Genomic DNA, 25,231 nt, shown 5'->3' with positions numbered 1-25,231 from the left:
CATTGCAAATTAATAGGTGTCTTCAACAGTGCTATCATGCAACAATTACTCGGCAATAACCTGCACAGCAATACTCAGTTTATGCCAGGGCTACTCAACTCCAGACTTCATTACAGCATTAGTCCAAATATGAACAAAACAGTTGTCAAGGCAACACTTGACCAAGTCTGGCATCAAGAAGCCCTAGCAAAATTGAAGTCAATGGGAATTTTCCAACTGGAAAACCTGCAAATTAATGCTATCAAGAAGGCAACCAAACGATGGCCACCAGGCTCCTGGTCCAAGCACTAAACAACCACTGGAAAATGGATTCTCTCAGGAACAACAAAGAAAAGGAGCAGCATCAAGAATATGCCAGCTCAACATTGAAGGCTTCACCTGGGCAAAATGTGAGCTAATTGCAAAAGAACTCTTTGACAGGAATGTGGACATAGTCACCCTACAAGAATCCCACCTCATGGACCACCCCAGCCATCAAGCTGACATTTCCAGGTACCAACTCATTGCAAGTAAGGATAATAAGACTTATGGCCTAGCCACCTGGATCAAAGGAAAGCCTCACCAAAGATCCAGAAGACCTAAAATCAGATGACCTCTACTCCATCTCCATCAAAGTAGGTACGCTCCCCATCACAAATGTATACAGGTCACCAAATGACCTGTGGCCTAACATCATAACACAGCCTGCAGCAACCCACATATTTACATTGGTGACTTCAGTAGCCAATATTGCATGTGGGGGTACCTCAGTAACGACACTGCGGAAGAACAACTATCAGGCTGGGCCTTTGTGCATGACTTAAAGCTTATGTACAAAGCAAAGCAGCCTGGCACATCTATTCTGCCAGGTGAAAGAAGGACTGATCTTTACATCATGATCCACAGCAGCAATGACCAACCAATGATGTGTTCCCAATAAGTGCTGCCCATGTCCCCCCACTTCCAACATCGCCCAACCCTCACTCATATAAACCTAAAGCCAAAACCATGCTGGAAGCTGTGGAAGGACAACTGAGGTGTCTACAGCAGATGGAAAAAACCATTAGCCAGATCCCACCCCTCTCCGAAAACAACTGCTTTACTCGACTTCTCAAGCTTGCAGCCATTAATTTTATTACCCAGGTGTAGTAGTAATAGTTTTGATTAATGTAGGACTGTAGCTTTAAGAATCATCCTGTGTTGTAAGGTCAGATGATCTGTGTAAACCAATGCGTTAGCAGCAGAGGAACCTCGCGGAGTGCGTTCTTCTTTAGTTATAGAGTTAGACGCGTACATATAATTGCTGCTGCTGTCTTATAAATAAAGTTCAATGTTTCCATCAAGAAAAGTTGCCTTATAACAAACTGGCGACAAGGATGGGATCAGATCCGGTATTGTCCCTCGGCCCAGTGATTGTGAGTATCTAAGATAATTAAAAAGAAAGGAAGATATACTCATTTGAGATGCCACAGTTTGGCAGAATCGATCCTTTTGAACCAGCCACAGATGACTGGTCTCAATATATAGAACATCTTGCATTCTACTTTCAAGCCAACAAAATCATGGAGGAGGAAAAGAGGAGAGCGATTCTCCTAAGTATTTGTGGGAGCAAGACCTACAGTTTAATTTAAAGCTTGACAGCCCCCGTGCCCCTGATTTGAAGACCTTCAGTGGATTAGTAGACTCCGTTAAGGGACATTTCCAACCCAAGCCCTCGGTCACAATGCAGAGGTTCAGGTTCAATTCACGGAATAGATCCCCCAGGAAAACCATTGCTACCTATGTGGCAAACTTAAAACTACTAATGGAATAATGTGATGTCGGTGAAACCCTGAATGACACGTTCAGGAGCCGTTTGGTCCGTAGTGTGCAAGAGGATGCTATTCAGCGAAGATGGCTGGCTAAAGTGGATCTTGATTTTAAGAAAGCGTAAGGGATTTACAAATGATTCAAGGTGTGCAAAATGGCACTGTTCTCCTGGCTCGGCAGGAACAGTCAGCCTTAAGTGGTGTGAAAAGCTAGGACTCCATTGCAAAGCTAACCATAAATTTAGAGGAAACAGCTTAGCAGCAAATTTGAAAACTGTTTTCACGTCAATAAAAAATAATTATACTCCTAACGATTGGCAACTTAAAAAGATGAAGTGTTATTTTTGTCACAAAAGTGGACACATATTGAAAGATTGCAAAGCAAGATTGAAACAGGCTTCCAAGCAGGACAAATAGTCCACCGAAGTATATAGGGTGGAAGAGCCAGAAACAACCAATTCTGACATTTATTCCTTATTCAACATGAAAGTTGGGAAGACAGCCAATTACTGTCACATTGCATGTGAATGGTAAACCCTTAAAAATGGAAGTAGACACAGATGCTTCTACCACTGTAGTAGGAGAACACACTTTCAGATATTTAAATAAAGGTGCTCAATAATTAAATTTGGAACAAACCTCTGTCAAGTTGAAAATGTACACATGTGAAGAAATCCAGGTAAAAAGTATCACTAGAGTAACTTCATTATAAACACCAGATAGCACAGCTACCAGTGATGGTATTAGAAGGTAGCCTTCTAGGTCGAAATTGGCTGAGGGAAATTAACCCAGATTGGCGAGATTTCAAAGGGAAGTGAAGAAAAGTTCCTGAGTTGAAAAAGGAACAAGCAAGGTACTTCAGAAAGAGCCTGGAGAGTCTAAGGGCTATAACTGGATGAAAAAAATGAAGGCTGTCTTAAACGATATGGAAGAACAGCAGGAGACTCTGCTGAATTACAGAATTCAAGATGAAGCAAGTGAAATTCGCATAGAAAAGGAAAATCTGTTGAAAGGCCTTCATAGACCACAAGGATCCCTCTGGTCAAAGTTTGTGCCTCTGGAAAATTACAAAGAGAAACATGAAAATTTAATGTCACTCCGAACAAACTGAAGAAACAGTCGGCAGAGAAGACGCAGCAATGTTCAAGGTTGCAGGAGGAAGCCAACAGATACAAGAAGGAGACAGAAGAGCTGAAGAATCAGCTTATTGAAGCTAAAGGGGCTTTGAAAGGAAAAGTCGTATAATTTTCCAAGGTGTGAATAGATAATGAAGTCATGGGGAGCTCAACTACTGAACCAAGACAAACTGATATTTCACCTGAAAGAAGTCTGGCCAATAGTGAAGTCACAAAGAAGGCTGAGACCAAACACTGTGATAGGAAGAAGAAGGTTCTGAAAAGGCAATAAAAGTTGGGAATGAAAAAGTTACCAGGTGAATCATTGGAAACTAAATTTGCTCATTTCCTATTTCACTACAGAACAACCCCCCACACTACGACAGAAGCAACACCTACAGAATTATTGATGAGGTGCTGACTTTGAACAAGGCTAAGCCTGATACTTCCTAATTTGGAAGAGAAGGTGGAGAAAAGTCAAGAGAACCAAAAAGCGATTCATGATTTGCATAGTCGTGAGCCACAATTTACTGTTAGAGAAATAGTATATGTTAGGAATTTCGGTGGAGCACCGAAGTGGTTACCTGGTAAAGTAAGCTCTGTGACCAGACCATTGTCATTCCACCTAAAAGTGGAGGGCCAGGTCACCCGTAAATATGTGGATCATTTAAGAAGGAAAGAGATATTCCAGCAAAATGATGTTCCACCTGTAACCTTTGATGAACCTGTGGTTCCTGTTGAAGTTGCTCAACCAAGGATAGACATACCCAATGTCTCTGATGTTGGAGTGGAAGACACTGAACTGCCTGCACCTAATGAGGTACCTGATGTTAGTGCAATTCCAGAGAATGTGGTTTCTGCCAAAGAATTGGAAATCATGGAGTTATGGAGTTCCACACAGATCAGGAAATCACCTGAAAAACTGAACTTGTAATTTCATGACCTGTGTAAATATTGTAATGTCTTGAGATAAATATCCTTGTAAATACTAAATGTACAGAAAAGTTAAAGAGGGAGGAATGTAGTAATTATAGTTTTGATAACTGTAGGACTGTAGATGTAAGAATAACCCTATGTTGTAAGATCACATGATCTGTGTAAACCAATAAGTTAGCAGCATGGGGAACCTCTAGGAGAGATCTTCTTTAGTTTTAGAGTTAGATGCTCAAATGCAGCTGCTGCAGCTGTTTTGTAAATAAAGTTCAATGTTTCCATCAAGAAAAGCTGCCTGAAAAATCAACTTTATAACATCAGGGTACAGAAAAACTTCCATCCCTTGCTGGACCCCAGAAAGTGAATGGCTCCTGGAAGAACACAGGGAAAACAAAGACCATGATGTAGCAACAGCATTCCTCAAATGCCTTGATGGAGTGCACCTCATAAAATGGCAGGCAATAACAGAGAAGATTGACTGCACGCACTCAAGCTGAAAGGCATGGAAACTCCTACCCTGGCAACAGTCAAGCAATAACCACACCAGTGGCCCAGATTCAATGCTGATGCTGTCGCTTCACAGTTGCTAATAAACTCAAAGCTACCAGCCATCAGGACCGATATGCAGATGGTAAACCCTTGACCGCTTTAGGAGGGGCCAGGGAAGATGTGGCCACTTGCTCAACAAGTGGAGCATGAGGAACAGCTCAGGTTATGACTGTGACCATCCAAGTCAGATTATCAACCAAAAACTGCCCCAGACCACAGACTTCTTAAGCTCCTACACACAAGAGGAAGTGGACACCACCCAGATGGCAATCAAGTCAGGTAAAGCAACAGGAGTTGATGGGATTTGCAAAGAATTCCTGAAGAACATTGGATCACAGAGAAGAAAGTGGCTAGCAAAACCGTTTACCAACATCCACAGCAGAGGCACTATTCCAAATACCTGACGCAAATTCAAATAGCAGCCCTTGCCAAGCTAGGGAAACCATTCAATGCCCCATGCAGCTCCCACCCCATCACTCGCTCCAAGGTCCTGGAATGCATCCTGTTAAACAGACTGACTCCTACCCTGAAAGCAGTGATGCTGCCGCAACAGGTCAGTTTTTGCACAGGCTGCAAGTGCACTGAGCAGATCCTGACACTGACCTCACATATTGAGTCTGAATTCCAGAAAGACCTGAAGCCAGGAACTGTCTTTCAGAAAACACAGATCTTCAGTGAGTGTTTTCTCAATGTCCTGAAGCTCTTTATCCTGGAGAGCCATGACCACATGTGAACAGTGTTTGACTTTGTGGGAGGGAGGTCACTGGTATATATGTTGAAGGGAGCTGGTGTGGGGACTGATCCCTGTGGGAGCCTGCTGTTAGTTATGCCTGAGTGGTTGATTTGATCTCCAAGGTGCAGACAGAGGTGTCAATTGCTGATCATAGAGTTGATTAGTTCCTTCCCTGTGATCCAATGTTCTTCAGGAATTCTTTGTAAATCGCACCAACTCCTGTTGCTTTGCCTGACCTTGATTGTTGTCAGGACAATATCCACTTCCTCTTGTGTGTAAGGGCTTAAGAAGTCTGTCTCCTCTGGGGCAATCCTGAGAGACTCCACCACACAGCAGATGATTTTGGAGAGTTTCAGCAGCAAGCCTGTGTGCCACACTGTGTCATAGGCACAGGGTAGCTGCATGGGGCATCAAGTGGTTTCTCTGACTTGGCAATGGTCACTACCTTGGATTAGTGCCAAGTGTTTGGAACAGTGCCTGTGCCGTGGATGTTGGTAAACAACTTCTCGGTTTCAGAAAATGGTGACTTTGACAAAACACTGCCAAGATTCTCGTTTCAGCTTTCCACCTAAACAACTTGAAGGCCAATGGAGAACTTCAAGCCTAGTTCTGTCGACCACTCACCCTCGACCCAGTGTCAAAATACCTTGGCATCACTCTTCACACAGTACATTGATTTAATGGCAACACCTTCAGGACACCAGAGCAAAGGTCAAAATTGGAGTGAATCTCATACAGAGACTAACGTTATGATCTGGGGTAACAGAGCCAACACAGTATGCACTGCTTCACTTGCCCTGGTGTACCCAGCAGCAGAGCACTGCTGCTCAATCTGGTTCAGGAGCTGCCACACAAACGTGATAGATATCCACGTCTCAGAAGCCATGAGGATTATTTCTGGAAGGTCAAGGCAAACACAGCTCAAATGGCTTCCTGTGCTAGCACACATTAAACCTCCTGATGTCCACAGGGAAAACATTTTTCTTAAAGAACACAACCAGCTGAGAGCTAACAAAGCACCACCATTGACACAGAGCCTTAAAAAGTTCTACACACCCATCTGAAATCCCATAGTCCCTACTGGAACACACTCCACACCCTACAGACTGAAGGCAGCCCCAGCTCTTGATGGAGCAGCTCCTGGTAACTGACCCGAGTAGTGAAATTCCAGGTTTCAACCTTCCACGGAAAATCTTGATAACTCCCCCCCCCCCATTCCCCCCCCCCCCCCCCCACTGCTTGAGGGTGGGCTAGGGAAGATGTGACCACTTGCTCCACAAATTGAGCATGAGAAACAGCTCAAGTTGTGACTCTGGCCATCAAAGTCAGACAATCACCCACAAACTGAACTTCTGCCCTGAGAGACCCATTCCTGGCAGCATCATAACCATTTGTCATTTGAAGCCATTGAATGGATTGTTAACCTCAACATCGAACTATAACTGCTTCCCCAGCCATACAAATATAAAAAATGGGAATCAGAGAGAAAACTCCACTGGCAGGAGACATACCCAGCACAAAGGAAGATGATTGTAGTTGTTGGAGACCAAACATCTAAGCCCCAGGCCATTGCTGCAGCGTTGTTTCCTTGGCCAAACCATCTTCAGCTGCTTCATCAATTACTTTCCCTCCATCATAAGGTCAGAAGTGGGGATGTTCGCTGATTGTTGCACAATGTTCAACAACTCCTCAGATACTGAAGCAGTCTCTATGTACAAGCAGCGAGACCTGAACAGCATTCAGGCTTGAGCTGATAAATGGCAAGTAACATTTGCACCAACTAGTGCCAGACAATGACCATCTCCAACAAGAGAGATTCTAACCATCTCCCCTTAATGTTCAATGGCATTACCATCACTGAATCCCCCATTGTCAGCATCCTGGGGCTACCATTGACCAGAAACTGAACTGGACCAATGATAAAAATACTCTGGTTGCATGCAGATCAGAGTCTGTGAATTCTGTGGCAAGTAAGTCACCTCCTGACTCCCCAAAGCCTGTCCATCATCTACAAGACGCAAGTCAGGAGTGTAATGGAATACTCTCCACTTGCCTGAATGGGTGCAGCTCCAACCACTCACAAGAAGCTAGTCACAATCCATGTCAGTGCAACTCGCTTGATTGGCACCCCATCCACCACCTTAAACATTCACTTCATCATCACCACACACACCATTTGTGTGTGCTGTACCATATACAATGCTACCATATAGCAGCCCGAACCATATACAAGATGCACTGCCGCAACTAGCTTAAACATCCTTTGACAGCACCATTCAAACCTGCAACCTCTACCACCTGGAACGTCAAGGGTAACAGACACCTGGGGACACCCCCCTGCAAATTCCCCTCCAAACCACACACTATCCTGACTTGAAACTATATTGCTGTTCCTTCACTGTCACTGGGTCAAAAAGCTGGAACTCCTTTCCTAACTGGGTATTCCTTCAATATGGACAACAGTGGCTCAGGAAAGCACCACCACCACCTTCTCAAGGGAAATTAGAGGTGAGCAACAAATGCTGGCCTTGCCTGCAACATTCACATCTCATGAAAGAATAAAAGGTCCAATGAGATTTAAGTGTGTACTTACACAGATCAATAAAATGTAGCAGTTGAATACAAAAAGTAATCTAAAAAGCTATTAGAATGTTTCCTTTGTAACTAGAGGGCTAGAATATAATGTGGAAGACTATTTGCAAAGCTATACAAAGCCCTGATTAGATCACTGGAGTACTGTGTACAGTTCTGAACATTGTACCTTAGAAAGGATATATATTGGTCTTGGTGTTTTCACTAGAAATTTACCAGGGCTCCTGATCAGGAAAGGAGTTGGGAAACACTTCTTCACACAAAGGGGAGTAGAAGTGTGGAACTCTCTTGCATAAAAAGCAATAGATGCTAGCTCAATTAATAATTTAATCTTAACAGATTTTTGCCAGCCACGGATCATAGAATTACATTAATACAGAAGAAAGCCATTTGGAACATTGGGTCCATGCCAGTTCTCTGTACAGCAATCCAATCTAATCAGTCTGATTCCCCTGCTTTATCCCTGTAACCCTTTGTTTATTTCCCTCAAGTACCAATTCAATTTCCTTTTGATATCATTCATCGTTTCCATTTCCACTGCCCTCATAGGCAACGACTTCCAGGTTGTTACCACTTGTTGCGGAAAAATGTGCTTCCTTACAGCCCCCTGCATCTCTTTCCCAAAACCTTAAATTTGCGCCACATGGTGCCAAGATAGATGGATGGAGTTAAAATACAAATTAACCATGATTTCATTGAATGGCAGAACCGGCTCGGGTTTGGATGGCTGAATTGTGTTTCTATGACTGCTTTAGTTTGAAACTTTTTATAAATAAAAATGTTAATGTGTGAAATAACTTACACTCCACTCAAACACAGTAACAGCGATTCCAGTGGATGCTCCACTCCCAGCCAATCCAATAAAATGGCCACTGCCCACATTGCTGGCAAACAGCGATGCTCCAATCTATGCAAAAAAAATAGAAGTCTTAGAACAGAAAGCATCAAATGCTGGTCGCCCAATGAAGGTATAATACAAAATACTCACTGGCCACCAAGTCATCTTCCTTTCCGCCAAAAAATAGCTTTTGACAGTGCTTCTCTTTCTATTGTACATAGACTAACAAAAAAAATCAGAAACAATGCATCATTCTTAATCTAAGACAACTTTGTTAATCTAAGACAATTAGACCCTAAGATCTGGAATACCCTCTCTACACCTCTCTGCCTCACTATTTCACTTTCCTCATTTAGGACACTCCCTAAGGCCTACCTCTTTGACCAAGCTTTTGGTCATTTGACCCAGTGCCTCCTTATATGGCTCCGTGTCATACTTTGTTTTATAATGCAATGTGAAGCATCTTGGAATACTTTATTATGTCAAATGTGTTATATAGATAAAAATTGTTGTTTGTTTTAGGTAGGGCAATGTTACACATCTGACAGGATGAAGGGAAAGGTAGGGGTTGCAGGACCCAAAAAATACTTGTGAAATAATTACGTGAGCCATGAGTGACAATCTACTATTCCCACTAATTGTTTACACCAATGCCATCTTTTGGATGAGATCTTAAGCTGATGCCTCATCTACTCTTTCAGGTGGATGCAAAAGATTTCATAGAACTATTCGAAGAAGTGAAGGACAGTTGCCTCAATGTCCTAGCCAATATTCATCACTCAACTAGTACTCCAAAAAATAAATTATCTGGCCATTTATCTCATTCTTTTGTGGGATCTTGTACAGAAACTGGCTGCCATGGCTTCTTTACAATAATGGCTATATTTCAAAATACTTAACTGGCTGTGAATTGCTTTGGAGTGTCCTGAAGTATTGAAAATAATGTAGGATAAGAAATATCTGATATGATTCCAAAGTTCCAAAGAACAGGGAAGACTCTTACCATTGGATCTCCTGTGATATTGTCAGTGGTGTGGGCCAGATGGGAAAGCCATGATAATAATTTCAAACGCTACTCTCCAAGGTCTATGGCTCCTTGCCATTCCAATGTAAAGTGCCCTGGGGTTGGAATGAGGAACCCTAACCAACTGAGGCAATGAGCCTGAATACAGATAGCTAAGGACTGAGGACCCCAGAAAACAAAGGCTGTGACAGGAAGATGATAAGGATGGGAAAACTACTCATCTTATTAGCAAGAATTACTGTCATTTGTTAGGAAATACAGATAGTTTAAGTAAGTTAAACTTGTATTTGTGCGTGTTAGGAATGAGTTTTAGCTTTAAAGTTTAAGTTTGATTTGTATTTCCGTATTTGTGTGTTAAGAAAAGTCAAATGGAGTTTTAGTTTCATTTTAAGAGGCTGCTTGCATTTCTAATGAGACATTTACAACCCTATAAAGTGAAAGTAAACACACAAGAGTAGGAAGAACAGTGCTGTTACTTAGCAACGGTGGAGGGGGGGGGAAGTTGCGGGGGTGCACGCAGATAGGCAGGTTCCTCCCACAGGTGCACACACACAAGAAGAAAGACAGCAGTTTGTTTTGGAAGCTGTTTGAGTTCAGCTGGTTTGAAGGCAGCTGTCAAGCAGAAGCAGCCTATAGGGGGACAGATAGCAAGTCCCAAGCTAAGAAAAATCTCCAAAGTCAAGGGGAGTGGAAGAAGAGAAAGTCCAAAGAAGACCTTCTAGTTAAAGGAGGGACAGGAACCTGGGAAAAGGTACTGTTAAGTGAAGTTAAGAGTGAGAAGCAGAGAGAAAGGCTCCAAGCTTCAGATTTAATGTCAGACCAGCTTGCAAGAAGGTTCAAAGAGACAACTATGGGCATGTGAAGCAGTGGTGCACTGTTATCGCTGAGTTGGTGAAAGAGAGTGCATGGAAGACAGCTTGAGTGCCTGTGGTCACCCAGGGAAGAGGAACATCAGAAAGGGAGTTCGATACCCTGGAGGTGAACCCTTGTAGAAGGTGTCTGAGCAAAATGTCAGTTTCGGAGAAGATTCCAAGGCGAGGTCGTGGAGATTGGAAACCCCCGAATGAAAGACAGAGTTCAATGGGGCTGGTTGGCTCAGGGTATGACAAGCATCTGCGGGAAGCTGAGAGATCTATAGCATCTGTTTGAGGTGGCATCTGTCACTTGGTTTCAGAGCGTGGTGTGCCTGCCCACAGGGTGCCATAGGTTTACATGGGCTGTGTACTTGGTATGGTAATATAGTTCATCTTTACTTGTTGAATAAATGTTTTATTCTTTTGACTCCTGTGCCTCTGTTCCATCGCTACTCTCCACGTATCTAAACAAACAAAATAAAAGTTAAGATCCATCAAACTGGTTTCCACTCCGAGATCAGGCTTGTCCAGGGGTAACCTCATCTGGGGATTATAACACATCATTGATCAAAAGTTGGCATTACAATAAATTTAACAATTGGTCCCTGAAGAACTGCTTATCATTTAAGTTAAGTTATATAACAAATTAGAGCTGCTTCAGTTAAAAATCGATGGGAGCTGAAATCATTTATGGAGAATAGTCTGGAAGCAATTATTGATCCAACTAATGTGGCAGCTACTATAAAGGAATAGATATTACTTTCTTAAAATAAGAGCAAAGCAAGTCATAGCACATCAGCCACAAAATTCACAGCTGTAGTGCCTACATTTTTGGCACTATTGGTGTCATTTAGGGTCCAAATGGCATTGTCAATACAAACCCTCAGTTGGAAGGATGCATCAGATGTACATAGAGTAGACAGCTTGTGACATCAGTCAGCATGTAATGCTGACCTGACACCAGCGGTGCTATTTTCAATCTCAGTGCTCCAGCTAACACCCTCACATAACCTAAACAGCTGAACATGCTTTCAGCAGAGCTACTTAAAGGGGGTCATCAATAATTTTCAGGTTAGTTACTGATAATTTCTACTGGCTGTTAGTGAGTTAGAAGAAGTGTTTCGGGGTTTGTGCTGCTATTTAAAGTTGGTGAAGGTTGGCACATGGATATGGCACATGGTGAAGGCTTTGGTTCTCACTTCAAGTGTTCTGCTCATACCACGTGCTCCAAGTTATGGCTGCTGTAGCTTCTAACCTTGGCCTGCAGCAGAGCAAATGTGACACAGAGGAGGATAAACTGCTTGAAGAGGAAGGAGGATGAAGAGGAGGAGAGGGGTTTCCAGCAAGAGATCATATCTATCCAGTATTACGATCAGGAGATAGGCAAGCTGAACTTCTTTATACTCTTCCCATCGGTTCATAAGCAGAGGTGTTTTTGAATTATTTTTAAGTAGGCTATGGCGTGTTTGCTCAAACCCTCAGTTTGTGTGGTCCAATGTTCCAATGTTATAAGTAAGGTGCAGCAAACTCTCTTTATGATTAATTCAGAAGGTGAGTTTATTTCACATTCGCACCTGGGGGCGGGATTGGAGGGGGTGGGGGGGGGGTGCGGGGGAACTGTTCACAACCTCACGCACGCACACACACGCACACACACACATATATACACACACACACACTGTAAGAAGGATAGAAGAGATAGGGGTTTTATAACTATGGATAACAGTAGGAAGTTTAACTTAGACAACACTGATTTCCCCTCTCACCACCCATCTGTAAACAGAAAGGTGTTTTTGATTCTTGATTTACCTGTTTATAAGTGGTAGTGTGTTTCCAAACCCTCAGTTGTGGTGTGATCCAATTTTCTATTAATAACCCCACTGAACATTCAAGATAGGATAAACTTAGAGGGTTAGTTTACTTTATACACACTCAAAACATGGGAAGAAGGTTAGCAACATTCCCTTCCCCCACCCTTTTTTAATTTATACAGTAAAAGAGGGATAAAGAAAAGAGAGGTATAGGGCAAAGACCACAGAGAAAATAAGAATTATTTTTCACATGAGTCCAGAGTCTGGAATCAAAAGTCCAATGGTTTATTCCTTCACAGAGAATCAGCAGGCTGAAACTGATGCTGGATAATCAACTTTTTCAGTAAAGATGACTTCCACAGTGAGATGGGCACATAGAGGTGAATTAGTCTTATAGGCGATGGTACATAAGTTCAGAAGTTGCAGTAGAAACATTGTAGATGGGGCCAGGCATTCTGGACAGAGCCCTCTTTCTGAGCTGCTGCTTAGTTGATGAAAGATAGCGGACTTAGCTTTGCAGCTCCACAAGGCAATATTACAGATTCCACTAGCCTGGGGGCTGGGGGTGGGGGGTGATATCATGTGACTCCCACTTCCCCACTTTGGCTTTGACAAAGGATATATACTCCTCGGTCTGGATTCTTGGGATTGCTAATGTTTCAACCATTAAGAATTTTAAAAGAGGTTTCAGGGTCCTTTGTCCTAGCAGATGGCCAGGCCTGGCTTGAGAAATGTAAATAGCCTTTGCATAATTCCCTTGGAAGTTGGTCTTCTGCAGCTTTCTGGGTCGTTAGCATAGCTTCAGAGGTAACAAGGTAGCAACTCACTGAATGCCAGAAAGTTCCTTTTGTTTGAGTCATATCCAGCGATGGCTTCAGTCATTTAGTTCGCGTGATTTCCAGAGTCTGGGAAGTCATAGTTCAGAGGGTGTTTTCTTCATGGTGGAGTTCAGTCCAGATGAGTTCCTGGTTGGAGCCAGCAACATAAAAATCCTTGAAATGAATGACAACGCAGCACCATGTGATTTTTGTTTTTAGACAGCTTGGCAAGCAATGATCAGAGACTTTTAAAATCAAACAGGCTTTGACAAGTTGAGGCACAGTGACCAGCTGCTTGGTCAGCTGGGAGTCCTGCTGCAGATCTGTTCGATTAGTTGGTAATTCAGCAAAGTGAGGGTTTCTCAGTTCTGAAAGGAGTATAGAGATTTCAAAATGGTCACTCGAGTCATGTGAGCTTCTTTCTCCACAATGGTTTCAAAAGGCATTTTTATCTTATGTCTGAGACTGGCTTTAGTTTCAGGACTGATAATGTTCCAACCATTAGCTTTTTAAAGAGTTACCATCCATGTTGAGGTTCTTGTTTCAGGGACCCATTGTCCGGGCAGACCCTCTGATCCCACTAGAGGGGTCAGCTTATCAAGACGCAGGTGACATCCATTGTCCCCTCAATAGTCCCCTTTTAAAATGGACCTGGATAGTCCCAGGTGTGAGTTGGGTCTATTAACAACTCTGTAGGAATAATGAGTTTCAATCTGCGAGTCCCCTGGTTTTGTGATTATATTGTCCTTACTATTGGGTGTGAGATTCCACGATGATGAGAGGAGAATTCTTTTGTTCTTGTAACGCCTGTTGGTAGCTTCCAGAACAAAGGGCCAATCCTGTGGTCATGTGACTTGTTGCAGCCACCTTGTTGGGTTCAGCAGAAAGTCCATTTTAAAAATAGCAAAAACAAAATAAAGTTTGAAGTATACAGTTTGGATTTCTTTCATGTCTTATTAACATAACATCAGGATCTTCATGAAGCATTTGTCCAATCACAACCTAATCCAGGAACAGTATGTGTGATGTCTCTGATTCACTGAGGAGGTACTCACTAAAACCTGTCATGTCTTATAGGCAAATGTGCTAGTGGCCGTGAAAGTGACAGTGGCCATGGCCATGAATATCTTTGCACTGGACTCCTTTCTGGCTGGAGCTGAGGACATCTCCAATATTTCACAGTTCATTGCTGTATTAATGTATGCAAAGAGTGGCGAATACATTGCTTTCTCTCTTTCCGGAGAGAAACAGGTGGAGTAAGCACATGGCTTTGCCTGAATAACAGGCTTCCCAATGGTGTATGGTGGTACTCACTATGCACATGTTGCTTTGCAGATACTGCATTTAAATTCAGAAATGTATTACAACCACAAAGACACTCACTCCCTCAGCTGGTGTATGACCATACACAGAGCATCATATAGATCAATGCCCTGTGCTGGCAGCAGTCATGATGCCTTTATTCTGTGCCAGTCTGCTGTACCCTCAGCATTTGAGCCACTCCGAGGGACCTCTGTGTGTCTACAGGACAATGAGGGCTGTCCCCCAGCTCATGACTTGAGTGTGCAAATAATGAGAGACATAATGCCACACAAAATATCATTGAACTACAATCTTCCACTGAATAACCCTGAAGGAACCCTCCAGAATGTCCCAGAGCACATATCCCAATTCATGTACTGTTGCATCCTGCACAACCTCACCATCACGAGGGCAAAGTCTTTGTTTACCACCAGGCATATGGAGAGGAGCTAAGAAGGAGACGGCAGAGTGAAGATAACAAAAAAAGTCCTCCTTCTTGTCAGGCTGTCCATCATCGGCTCACCTGACTTGTACCAATGAACACAATCCCAATTCCCCATTCAAGAACACTCCTTCTTTTCTGGACCATTGTCTTGCATGTTTAGCAATGTTGAAGTATAAGCCACCACTAAACAAATTATCCAATATTCCACACAGAAATCAACTAACCATGTTTTCCTTACATTTGCTTCAGGGTAGGATTGTGGTGAGTGGAAAGTCAGTTGCACACTTGAACCATCTGCAGCTTCTAAGTCAGAAGAGGTTGAGAAATGAGATTGAAAAGGAAGATTAGGTATTAGAATATCACAATCTTCAACAGTTTTAGCCCTACTGCTAGCCATAATCTCAGTTGAGGCCATTACAATGTTGGCAAGAACTGCCTCTTCAATGATGGCTAGTGCACCTGTGCCTGTCCTTCGCCGGTTAGCTGCCACAGCCTCTGGCTATGCACCACCTTGTCCCACAAGGGAAGTGTATCAATGAGTGTGGTGCAATATGTTTCGGTGATTTGACAGATATTGTTGAACACCTGGCAGTGTGTGGATTGCCACAGTGCTAAGTGTCTGAGAATGGGGTGAAGTCATGAATGTGAAGCATGAGTCATGAGACTGATGGTGGGTGAGTGAAATGGGGCTGGCAAATTGAGCAGTGCCTGGGGTAGTTGTTCAAGTGTAAACATATAGCGTATGAAGATGAACTCATTGACCTTGACTACTCTTGTGAGGTCATTGAATTTTTTGGGCATGGCATCCAGGTCCTCAGACAGTCCGTGAACTGATTGTGACAAATATCTGCCCATTGCTTCCTGAGAATATGTCTATAGGGTCTTGTGGCCTCCTGTAAATAAAGAAACTCACACATCCCATTGACTTCCTGCGCCAAGGTCTCTAATGTTGCATGTGAGAACCTGGGTCATTTTCACTCTTCTCCCAGATCTGGCTCTCTTCCCCAGCCACTTGCAGTACTAACTCCTGCTCTTTAAGTGGTAAGGCTGCCTTTAAGTAGCATTAGCCTTGCATGAACTTGAGCCTCTTGATGAGGTAGGCAACCCCTCTACAGAGTATTTAATGCTGGGTTGCATGTACCTTTCATGTAAATGAACAAGCAGCATGAATTTTGTGTACTGCTTGCATCATAAGTAACTGGGTTAGTCGCATATCATGCCTATATTTGGGGGCAATCCAATTTTATCTCTTTCATCGTTTCAGATTTTAAAGAAAATGTTGGACATTCCAGTGGCTCGGTGGATAAGGTAGTCGTCCATAGCATCACTGAGCCACTGGAGAGGACAATGGATTATGAACAAGGGGAACACGAGGGCAATGGGATCATAATTGGAAGGGGTGAGATGACAATATGGTCATGATCAGGAGGGGAAGAGAAAAATGGGATCATGACCAGGAGAGGGAGTGGACAATGTGGTTGTGATCAGAAAGGTGAAGAGGACAAGGGACCTTTAACCAGAGTGGGGAGAAAACAACTGGGTCATAATCAGTGCAGGGGTAGGTGGGGAGAGGACAATGAATCATGCTTGGGAGAAGATAGGAAACAATGGGGTCATGATCAAGAGGAGGGAGAGAACAATGTGGTCACAACTGGTAGGAGAAGGAGCTTAACAGGGTTATGATTGAAAAGATAGAGAAGGCAGTGGGGCTACTTTTTAAAATTATTTCGAGAGATATGGGCACCACTGGCAAGGTCAGCATTTGTTACCCATCCCTAATTTGCCCTCAAACTGAATGGCTTTGCAGGCCATTCCAGAAGGCAGTTAAGAGTCAACCACATTGCTATGAATCTGGAGGCACATGTTGGCCAGAACAGGAAGGGTGGAAGATTTCCATCCCTAAAGGACATTAGTGAACCAGATGGGTTTTCTGCAACAATTGATAATTTTATGGTCACCGTTACTGAGACTAGCTTTTAATTCCATATTTATGAATTACTTGAATTTAAAATTCCACCAGCTGCTATGTGGGATTTGAGATCATGCCCCTGGGCCTCTGGATTACCACTTTGCCACCATCTCCACTGCCTTGGATTGGCTGCTGGGAATCCCGCAGTTCAGGCCTTCCCCTCACTCACTATTCATTTTAAGTCACAGAATTAATTATGTAATCATGCTGTGACTTGAGGACATGAAGCGAGAGTGACTGTCCTTAACATCAAAGCAGCATTTGACCAAGTATGGCATCAAGGAGCCCTAGCAAAACTGGAGTCAATAGGAATCAGGAGTAAACTCTCCACTAGTTGGAGTCAAACCTAGCACAAAGAAAGATGGTTGTGGTTGTTGGAGGTCAATCAACTCACCTCCAGGACATCACTGCAGGAGTCCCTCAGGGTAGGATCCTAGGCCCAACCATCTTAAGCTGTTTCATCAATGACCTTCCTTCCATCATAAGGTCAGAAGTGGGGATGTTCGCTAATGATTGCACAATGTTCAGCACCATTCGCAACTCCTCAGATACTGAAGCATTCCATGTCCAAATGCAGCAAGACCTGGACAAGCTTGGGCTGACAAGTGGCAAGTAACATTCGCACCACACAAGTGCCAGGCAATGACCGTCTCCAACAAAAGAGAATCTAACTACCACCTCGTGACATTCAATGGCATTACCATCGCTGAATCCCCTACTATCAATATCCTGGGGGTTACCATTAACCAGAAACTAAACTAGCCATATAAATACTGTGGCTGCAAGAACAGGTCAGAAGCTGGGAATCGTGTGGCAAGTAACTCATTTCCTGACTCCCCAAAGTCTATCTACAAGGCACAAGTCAGCAGTGTGTTGGAATACTCTCTACTTGCCTGGACCCCAACAACCCTTAAGAAGCTTGACACCATCTAGGACAAAGCAACCCACTTGATTAGTACCCCATCCACAAACGTTCACTCCTTCCACCACCGACAAACAGAGAAGCAGTGTGTACGATCTACAAGATGCGCTGCAGGAACTCACCAAGGCTCCGTCAACAGCACTTTCCAAACCCACGACCACTACCACCTAGAGGGGCAAGGGCATCAGACACATGGAAACACCATCACCTGGAAGCTCGCCTCCAAGCCACTCACCATCCTGCCTTCGAAATCTATTGGCGTTCATTCACTTTCGTTGGGTCGATATCCTGGAATTCCCTAACAGCACTGTGGGAGTACCTACAACACAGCGACTGCAGTGGTTCAAGAAGACAACTCACCACCACCTTCTCAAGGGCAATTAGGGATGGGCAATAAACGCTAGCCTAGCCTGCGGTGCCCGCAACCCATGAATGAATAAAAAAAACTTTTAAATTTTAATTTGGTCCCCTCATGTGTTTTGTGGGAGCCTTAGTGATGGCTTGATTTATCTTTGTTAAATTTTAAACAGATGAGAATGATGTCCGATTGATCAATCCTGATATTTTAACCCCTCCTCCGCCCCGATGGGATTTTTGATTAAGGTCCACATACCTGGAACTTGGGTAGCGGCAGTGTTAGACTCAGTTAGTAAGTGCACTTGCTCGTATAAGCTGTAAACACACTATCATCGTAACTTGTTGTTGACCCTTGAACTGGATCTTTGGAACCAAGAAAAGGAAAAAAATTGGAAAAATAATGATAATTTACCTCCTTGACCTGCTAATGACCTCTTCCTGAAAATCAGTGCGAATAATAGATGGAGCTTGACATTGCACTGGAAGATGTGAGCTTGGCTGAAGCTTGTGCTGGCAAAATTTCATTCAGACACTAATTCTATTGATAGTTGTCAAGGGTTCTCACTATTGATCAATCTGACAGAGAATCCTTCTCTCACCATCATACATGGTTAGAACAAAGAATTCACAGGCGTGATAGTTGTTAATTCAACTCACTCAGCTTCTCAGGTTCTGCAACTGAGACCAACCATTTCCCCAATTAGTTCATCAAAATTCACATGTTAAAAATGAATTTTAAAATGTAGGAAACAACAAGGGCACAAAATTCATTGATTTGCGCTACAAACATGATGGAATGGAACCTTCACCTGACTTCGCTATTGGCCTGAGTCCCTGTAACAGGGACAGGTTGGAGCAGGCCACTCAAATCTGCAAAGGTACATTAACTCGCTTGATCTGGATCACTGATGGAATGTGAGAGCACTGTCATGTCGCCCCCTTGGCACAAAGGAAGCCCTAAAGGGAAATGCCTTCTTCTAGTCCTCTGCTCCTGGTGGAGCAAGTGGGTCTCTTAGGGAACGTAACCAATCCCCTCCAGGATCAACTACCATTCCGAAATAAATGCTTGGAATCTGATTACTGGCTTCAGCAAGATTCAAGCCTGCTAGTTTTGCAGCAGGCTAAAGAAATTGTGAAAGGTGCCTGAAAGTAATTCCCAGATATCTTCCTTCAATTTAAGTGAAACAGGCAGAAAATCCTCCAAAGGCATCCACCCCAATGAAAAATGATTGCACACAAAATTGAAGCGAAATCATTGAGACCGTAGGATCCACCCCACTTCCAGCTGCAGTTAACACATCTGGCTGATTCATCTATCCTTTTTCTGAGTCAAAATTTTGGGGTCCAAGTGCACGCTTAATCTCTGCAACTGTTGATTTTCAAACCAACTCCTGATGTCGAGACTACTTCTTCAAAGGACATAGAAGATGAAATATTAATCAAGAGTCTGTTTTCAGACAGCAGTTTAGTAAACAGAGACCTTACCCAGAATCCTACAGCTAAGATAAATACAAGGTAAATGGCAAAGACAGCAGTGTCAGGGATATTTAGTTTCTGATGCGTGATGACATATTCTTCAGGGCCTAACGTGCTGGCAGGGTCTTTGTGTGTCCTGAAGAAAGGGTTCTCTGTGATCATCTTCATACTTCAGACCTTGACCGTAAAATAGAAGAATCAAATAGACTTATATAAATGGAATATAATATATACACTTTTTATATAGAGATAGACTCTGTTCCTCCCTAGTTTTTCTTTCCCTTTTTGTTCCCAAATGTAGTAATAGTAGGAGTGTAGTTCCATGGGCATCAATATTCTCATCTAAGTGATACTTTTTATGCGTGCATCTTCATAGTAAGTTTCCACAGGCTATGTAATCATTAAAGATAAAGTAGCCAAGGACTGCCTCGTCCTCATCTGAAATTCATAGATGTACGAACTCCAGCACTCACCTGAACAGTGACCAGGAGATGAAACAGTGGCTGATTTCCCCCTCAATTCAATAGCATTAAAACCAGATGGAGCCTAAATTCCTCTACCTCTATCCCAGCTGATATAATCTAATTTAGCATGGACTAGGAGATAAACCTGGATCCTGTGGTTCAGTTATGCATTGGATAAAACTTCCAACCAGTGAAGACTTCTAATTCTTTACTTTTAGATTTGCATCATGTGATTGCTCATGTGCTTTGGGGGGAAACCCTGTAGTTTATGTTGGGGTGGTGGCCCCTTTAAGAAATAGGTTTCTCTGGAAGATGATTTCTTGTAGAAAACAACTTGCTTCCTGTAACTGATCATGTGACCAAGCTGCCTGGGAGATAAACAATGGTAAATTAAAGAGTAAGCAAGAAGATAATTAAAGGGGTGGGGAGTAGATTCTTGAGTGTGGTTCTGATTTCAAGCAGTTTATTTTAGAACATGCTGGCTGCAGGGAACATATGTTTCAAGCAGAATTCAGTTGAAATTCTGTGTGCTGGCTAAAAGGGTTTAAAACCCTTGCTAACCAAAGGACTTTATGAACAGTGAGTTGAATTTCTGGGATGGCCAGGCTGAGAAGAGAGGGCGAGAGAGAGAGAGTTCCTAATTGTAAAACTAGGAAAACAATATTAGTTAAATTTGTTAAGAGCTAGTTAAAGAGCATTAGAACCAGGGGAGTTCTGATCCAAGCTGCCTAAGCTTAAGACACTATTGAAGCCTGTGTTCACAGAATCACACAGAAGAGGCCCTTTGTCCCATCGAGTCTGCACCGACACATGAGAAACACCTGCACCACCTACCTAATCCCACTTATAAGCACTTGGCCCACAGCTTTGAATGTTATGATGTGCCAAGTGCTCATCCAGGTAATTTTTGAAGGATGTGAGGCAACCCGCCTTCACCACCCTCCCAGGCAGTGCATTCCAGACTGTCACCACCCTCTGGGTAAAAAGGTTTTTCCTTACATCCCCCCTAAACCTCCTGCCCCTAACTTTGAACTTGTGTCCTGTCATGACTGACCCTTCAACTAAGGTGAACAGCTGCTCCCTATCCACCCTGTCCATGCCCCTCATAATCTTGTACACCTCAATCAGGTCACCCCTCAGTCCTCTCTGCTCCAATGAAAACAATCCAAGTCTATCCAACCTCTCTTCGTAACGTAAATGTTTCATCCCAGGCAACATCCTGGTGAATCTCCTCTGCAGCCCCTCCAGTGCAATCACATCCTTCCTATAATGTGGCGACCAGAACTACACACAGTACTCCAGCTGTGGCCTCACCAAGGTTCTATCCAACTCCAACATGACCTCCCTACTTTTGTAATCTATGCCTCGATTGTTAAAGGCATGTGTCCCATATGCCTTTTTCACCTCCCCATTAACATGCCCCTCTGCCTTCAGAGATCTATGGACACACACGCCAATGTCGCTTTGTTCCTCAGAACTTCCTAGTGTCATGCCATTCATTGAATACTTCCTTGTCCAATTACTCCTTCCAAAGTGTATCATCTCACACTTTTCAGGGTTAAATTCCATCTGCCACTTATCTGCCCATTTGACCATCCCGCCTCTATCTTCCTGGAGCCCAAGACACTCAACCTCGCTGTTAACCCCCCAGCCAATCTTTGTGTCATTCCCAAACTTACTAATCCTACCCACCACGTAGTCATCTATGTCGTTTAATAGGGGACGAATAATAGGGAACCCAGTACAGATCCCTGTGGTACGCCACTGGATACTGGCTTCCAGTCACTAAAGCAGCCTTCTGTCATCACCCTCTGCCTCCTACAACTAAGCCAATTTTGAATCTCTGTTTATGAGGTTGCTGATAAAAGCAAGCTATAGCATGTAGAGCTGTAGCATTGATGAAACAATGAAGAAGGAGATATTAGGGGGGATGAACAAAAGCATGGTCAAAGGGAGAAAATTCCAGAGAATGCAGTATCAGTGGTTGAAGACAAATCTGCCAATATTAAGGCAAATAAAAGGGGAATGCACAAGAGACCAGAGTCAGAAGAACTGAGTTTAGCATGGAGTAAGGGCTGAAGAGAGTTAGAGGCAGGGGTGAGGCATGAAGGGATTCAAACATTAGATTGAAAGTTTTAAATTGGCAGCATTGGGAACTAATGTAGTTCAGTGATGACAGGGTTGATAGGAAGATAAATCAGATGCAGGGTAGGATATAACAACAATCTTGGGTGAGCTGAATTTTATGGAGGATGGATGATTGCTAGGAGATCATTAAAACAGTCTGGTCTGGAGGTGACAAAGACATAGTGGAATGTTTCAGTAGCACATGGGCCAAAGGAGGGATGCACAACAATGATGTAATGGAGATAGGTGCATTGTCTTCAGTCCCCCTACATACTCTATTTCCTAGCCACCGACTCAATCCTTCCCTCTGGGAACTGACTGCTCTGGGAACCAGACTGCTTGTGACCTTGGTGTTTTATTTGACCCCAAGATGAGCTTTGCACTACATATCTGCTTCATTTCTAAGGCCACTTATACTTCTATACCTGTATATTCCAATGCACTCCTGACTGGCCTGTCATCTTCTATTCTCAATAAATTTAAGGCAATCTAAAACTCTGTCGCCCATATCGTAATTTGCATCAAGCAATTCACCCACCACCCCTATGCTTGCTGATATACATTGAATCCCAGTCAAACAACACCCCAGTTTTAAAATTCTCATCCTTGTTTTCAAATCCTTCCACGGCCTTGCCCGTCCCTAACTCTGTAACCTCCTTCTGCACTGTAACCCTTCGAAATACCTGTACTCCTCCAATTCTGGTCTTTTGTGCATCCCTGGAGGAAAAAGAGAAATTAGGGCTAGTTCCATGTTGTAGATGATAGTTCCCTGTTGGTTTTTTAATCACTCTACCATTGGTGGCTGCAACTTTAGTTGCATTGGCCTTAATCTCTGGAATATGCTCCTTACACCTCTCCACCTCTTTACCTTGCTTACCTCCTTTAAGATGGGAGCACCTGAGCCAGGAGCAAAAATCTGGACCTAAATCTCCTGTGGGGAGAAATAATAGCAACAAAAACTTTGTTCTTGGCCAGTACCCCAAGATGTATCAAGCAGTAGAAGAAACTGCGGGGGACTGGATGCAGTTTATTGCAAGGTTATAGATCCTAAACAGTGAAGGATTGCAGAAGGAATGCAATCCCAAATGCAGAACATGCTACCAGCATTGGCTACTTGTCTTTGCAAAACTTGCATGGCTCCTGGGGGATTCTGAGACACTATAGTGCCATTTGCTGTTGTTTAATTGCTGATTCTTGATGGTAGCATTGATGTTGATCAGAGATGCAGATTCTGGCTCACTCGGTTGTGCCTCAAAGTCAATAATCATATCTTGCTGCATTTTAGGGTGAGACCAAAAAATCCTTGGACACAGCCATTTTGCCTTGTCAGGCATTTGAGATGGTTCTTTTATTATTCAGTGAATAAGAAGAATTCCAAGCATTTAATATACCATATAGTCATTTTCCCTTTAACAAAACAGCTCTCACAAATATCTCAAAAAAAGTTGAATTATTAGAGAATAAACTAACCAGCAAAGTGACAAAAATCACGAGTTAAAAATGGAGTAAAGCCTGACAAGTTAACATGCGTGATAGAGTATCAGTTCTAGTTTTGGATTAGTTGGTGTAGTGGTTCATTTTGGATTTGTAACCAAGAGAGCAATGGCCAGATTTTCCTTCCAGCATCAAGATAATCAATAGTAGGACAGGAGGTGGCTCACCCTCCACCCATTTTTCTGGGTTGCAGTCATAATCTATGCCCCCAGTGTGGTTCCTGATGATATGGTCAACTATATCATCCTTCTCCATTCTATTCATATGGAAGTGGACACAGGAGCTTCCACTACAGTAATTGGTGAACACACCTTCAAATACCTGAATTATGATGAACATAAATTAAATTTAGAAGAAACTGATACCAAATTAAAAACTTACAGGAGTGAAGACATCCAATGTCCAAATGTGTTGGACTACTCTTGCCTGGTTCCAGCTTTATCTATCTAGTCATAGCCAGAGCATTTCCTGCAAGGCTTCTTCTCCCATTCTCACTGTGTTACATTGGAGATCCCCAAGGATCTATCCTTGGCTACCAGTATCCTACCCCACAGCAAGTCCTGCCCGCTCATCAACCCTATGCTCACTAATTTACACTGGTTCCCAGTACCCCAACATCTCAGATTTAAGATTCGCATCTTCCTGTTTAAATCCTTTTGTGGCCCTTTCCTATCTCTTTCAGTCTTACAAAGCTCCAAGAAGACTGCACTAGGAGGAGTACAGTGATCTAGTGGTAATGTCACTGGCTTAGTAATCCAGGGGCCCAGGCTAATGCTCTGGGGACATGGGTTCAAATCTCACTACAGCAGCTGGTTGAATTTAAAATTCAATTAATAAATCTGGAATCTAAAGCTGGACTGAGTAATGGTGCCCATGAAACTATTGTCAATTGTTGTAAAAATCCAGCTGGTTCACTAATGTCCTTTAGGGAAGGAAACCTGCCATCCTTATCTGGTCTGGCCTACATGTGACTCCAGGCCTACAGTGGTGTGGTTGACTTTTAACTGCCCTCTGAAATAGCCTAGCAAACCACTGATTTCAAGGGCAATTAGGGATGGGCAACAAATACTGGCTTTGCCAGCGACACCCATATCCAATGAAAGAATAAATTTTGGAAAATTCTTCCGACTCTGACATCTTATACATCCACCTATTCCCAGTCATTGGTGATCACATGTTTAGCCTTTTAGGCTGTGAAAGGCCCTCCCTAAACATCTGTACATCATTCTCCTCTTAAGGTCTGCTTTAAAATCCACCTCTTTCAGTTTCAGTCACCCCACCCATTATATCAGTCTAATACTTGGAGTCCATTTTTGCCTGATCTATAGTCCTTTGAAGCTTAGGAGGTTTTCCTACATTTGAAGTGATCATATATAAAATACAAGATATTATAGCGCTTATAGGCAGAACATTGTTACCTTACTGACCAGTTGGAAAGCTGGTTAGACAGCTCCGTACTCTTTTCTTTCCAGTTCTGGAATATTCTGCTTCAGTATATTGGCAAACGTTATGAATGTTATTCTTATTAGTCTTTCCTTTCTAACAATTCTGGAACATGGGCTGAAACTATTTGGTGTCGCAACCTCTGAGGTGGTGGTCCTTCCTGCCAGTTTTTTAAAAT

The 25,231-nt window shown here is 43.0% G+C and overlaps 1 protein-coding gene across 1 annotated transcript in view; it reads right to left on the bottom strand.

The window, feature by feature from the left end:
- LOC121288156 (sodium/myo-inositol cotransporter 2-like) overlaps window positions 1-19,693 on the bottom strand; it is a 111,416-nt gene extending 91,723 nt beyond the window's left edge. Inside the window, exons 1-3 of the mRNA XM_041206553.1 lie at window positions 19,535-19,693; window positions 8,698-8,769; window positions 8,512-8,616 (exon numbers count right to left, since the gene is read on the bottom strand). Coding sequence (XP_041062487.1) covers window positions 8,512-8,616; window positions 8,698-8,769; window positions 19,535-19,693 — 336 coding nt within the window. The remainder of the gene's footprint in view (window positions 1-8,511; window positions 8,617-8,697; window positions 8,770-19,534) is intronic.
- Window positions 19,694-25,231: the final 5,538 nt, after the last annotated feature.

The sequence above is a fragment of the Carcharodon carcharias genome, chromosome 15 (genome assembly GCF_017639515.1).
Source record: "Carcharodon carcharias isolate sCarCar2 chromosome 15, sCarCar2.pri, whole genome shotgun sequence".
NCBI classification, from domain to species: domain Eukaryota; kingdom Metazoa; phylum Chordata; class Chondrichthyes; order Lamniformes; family Lamnidae; genus Carcharodon; species Carcharodon carcharias.
This window is presented reverse-complemented; position numbering and strand designations above follow the sequence as displayed.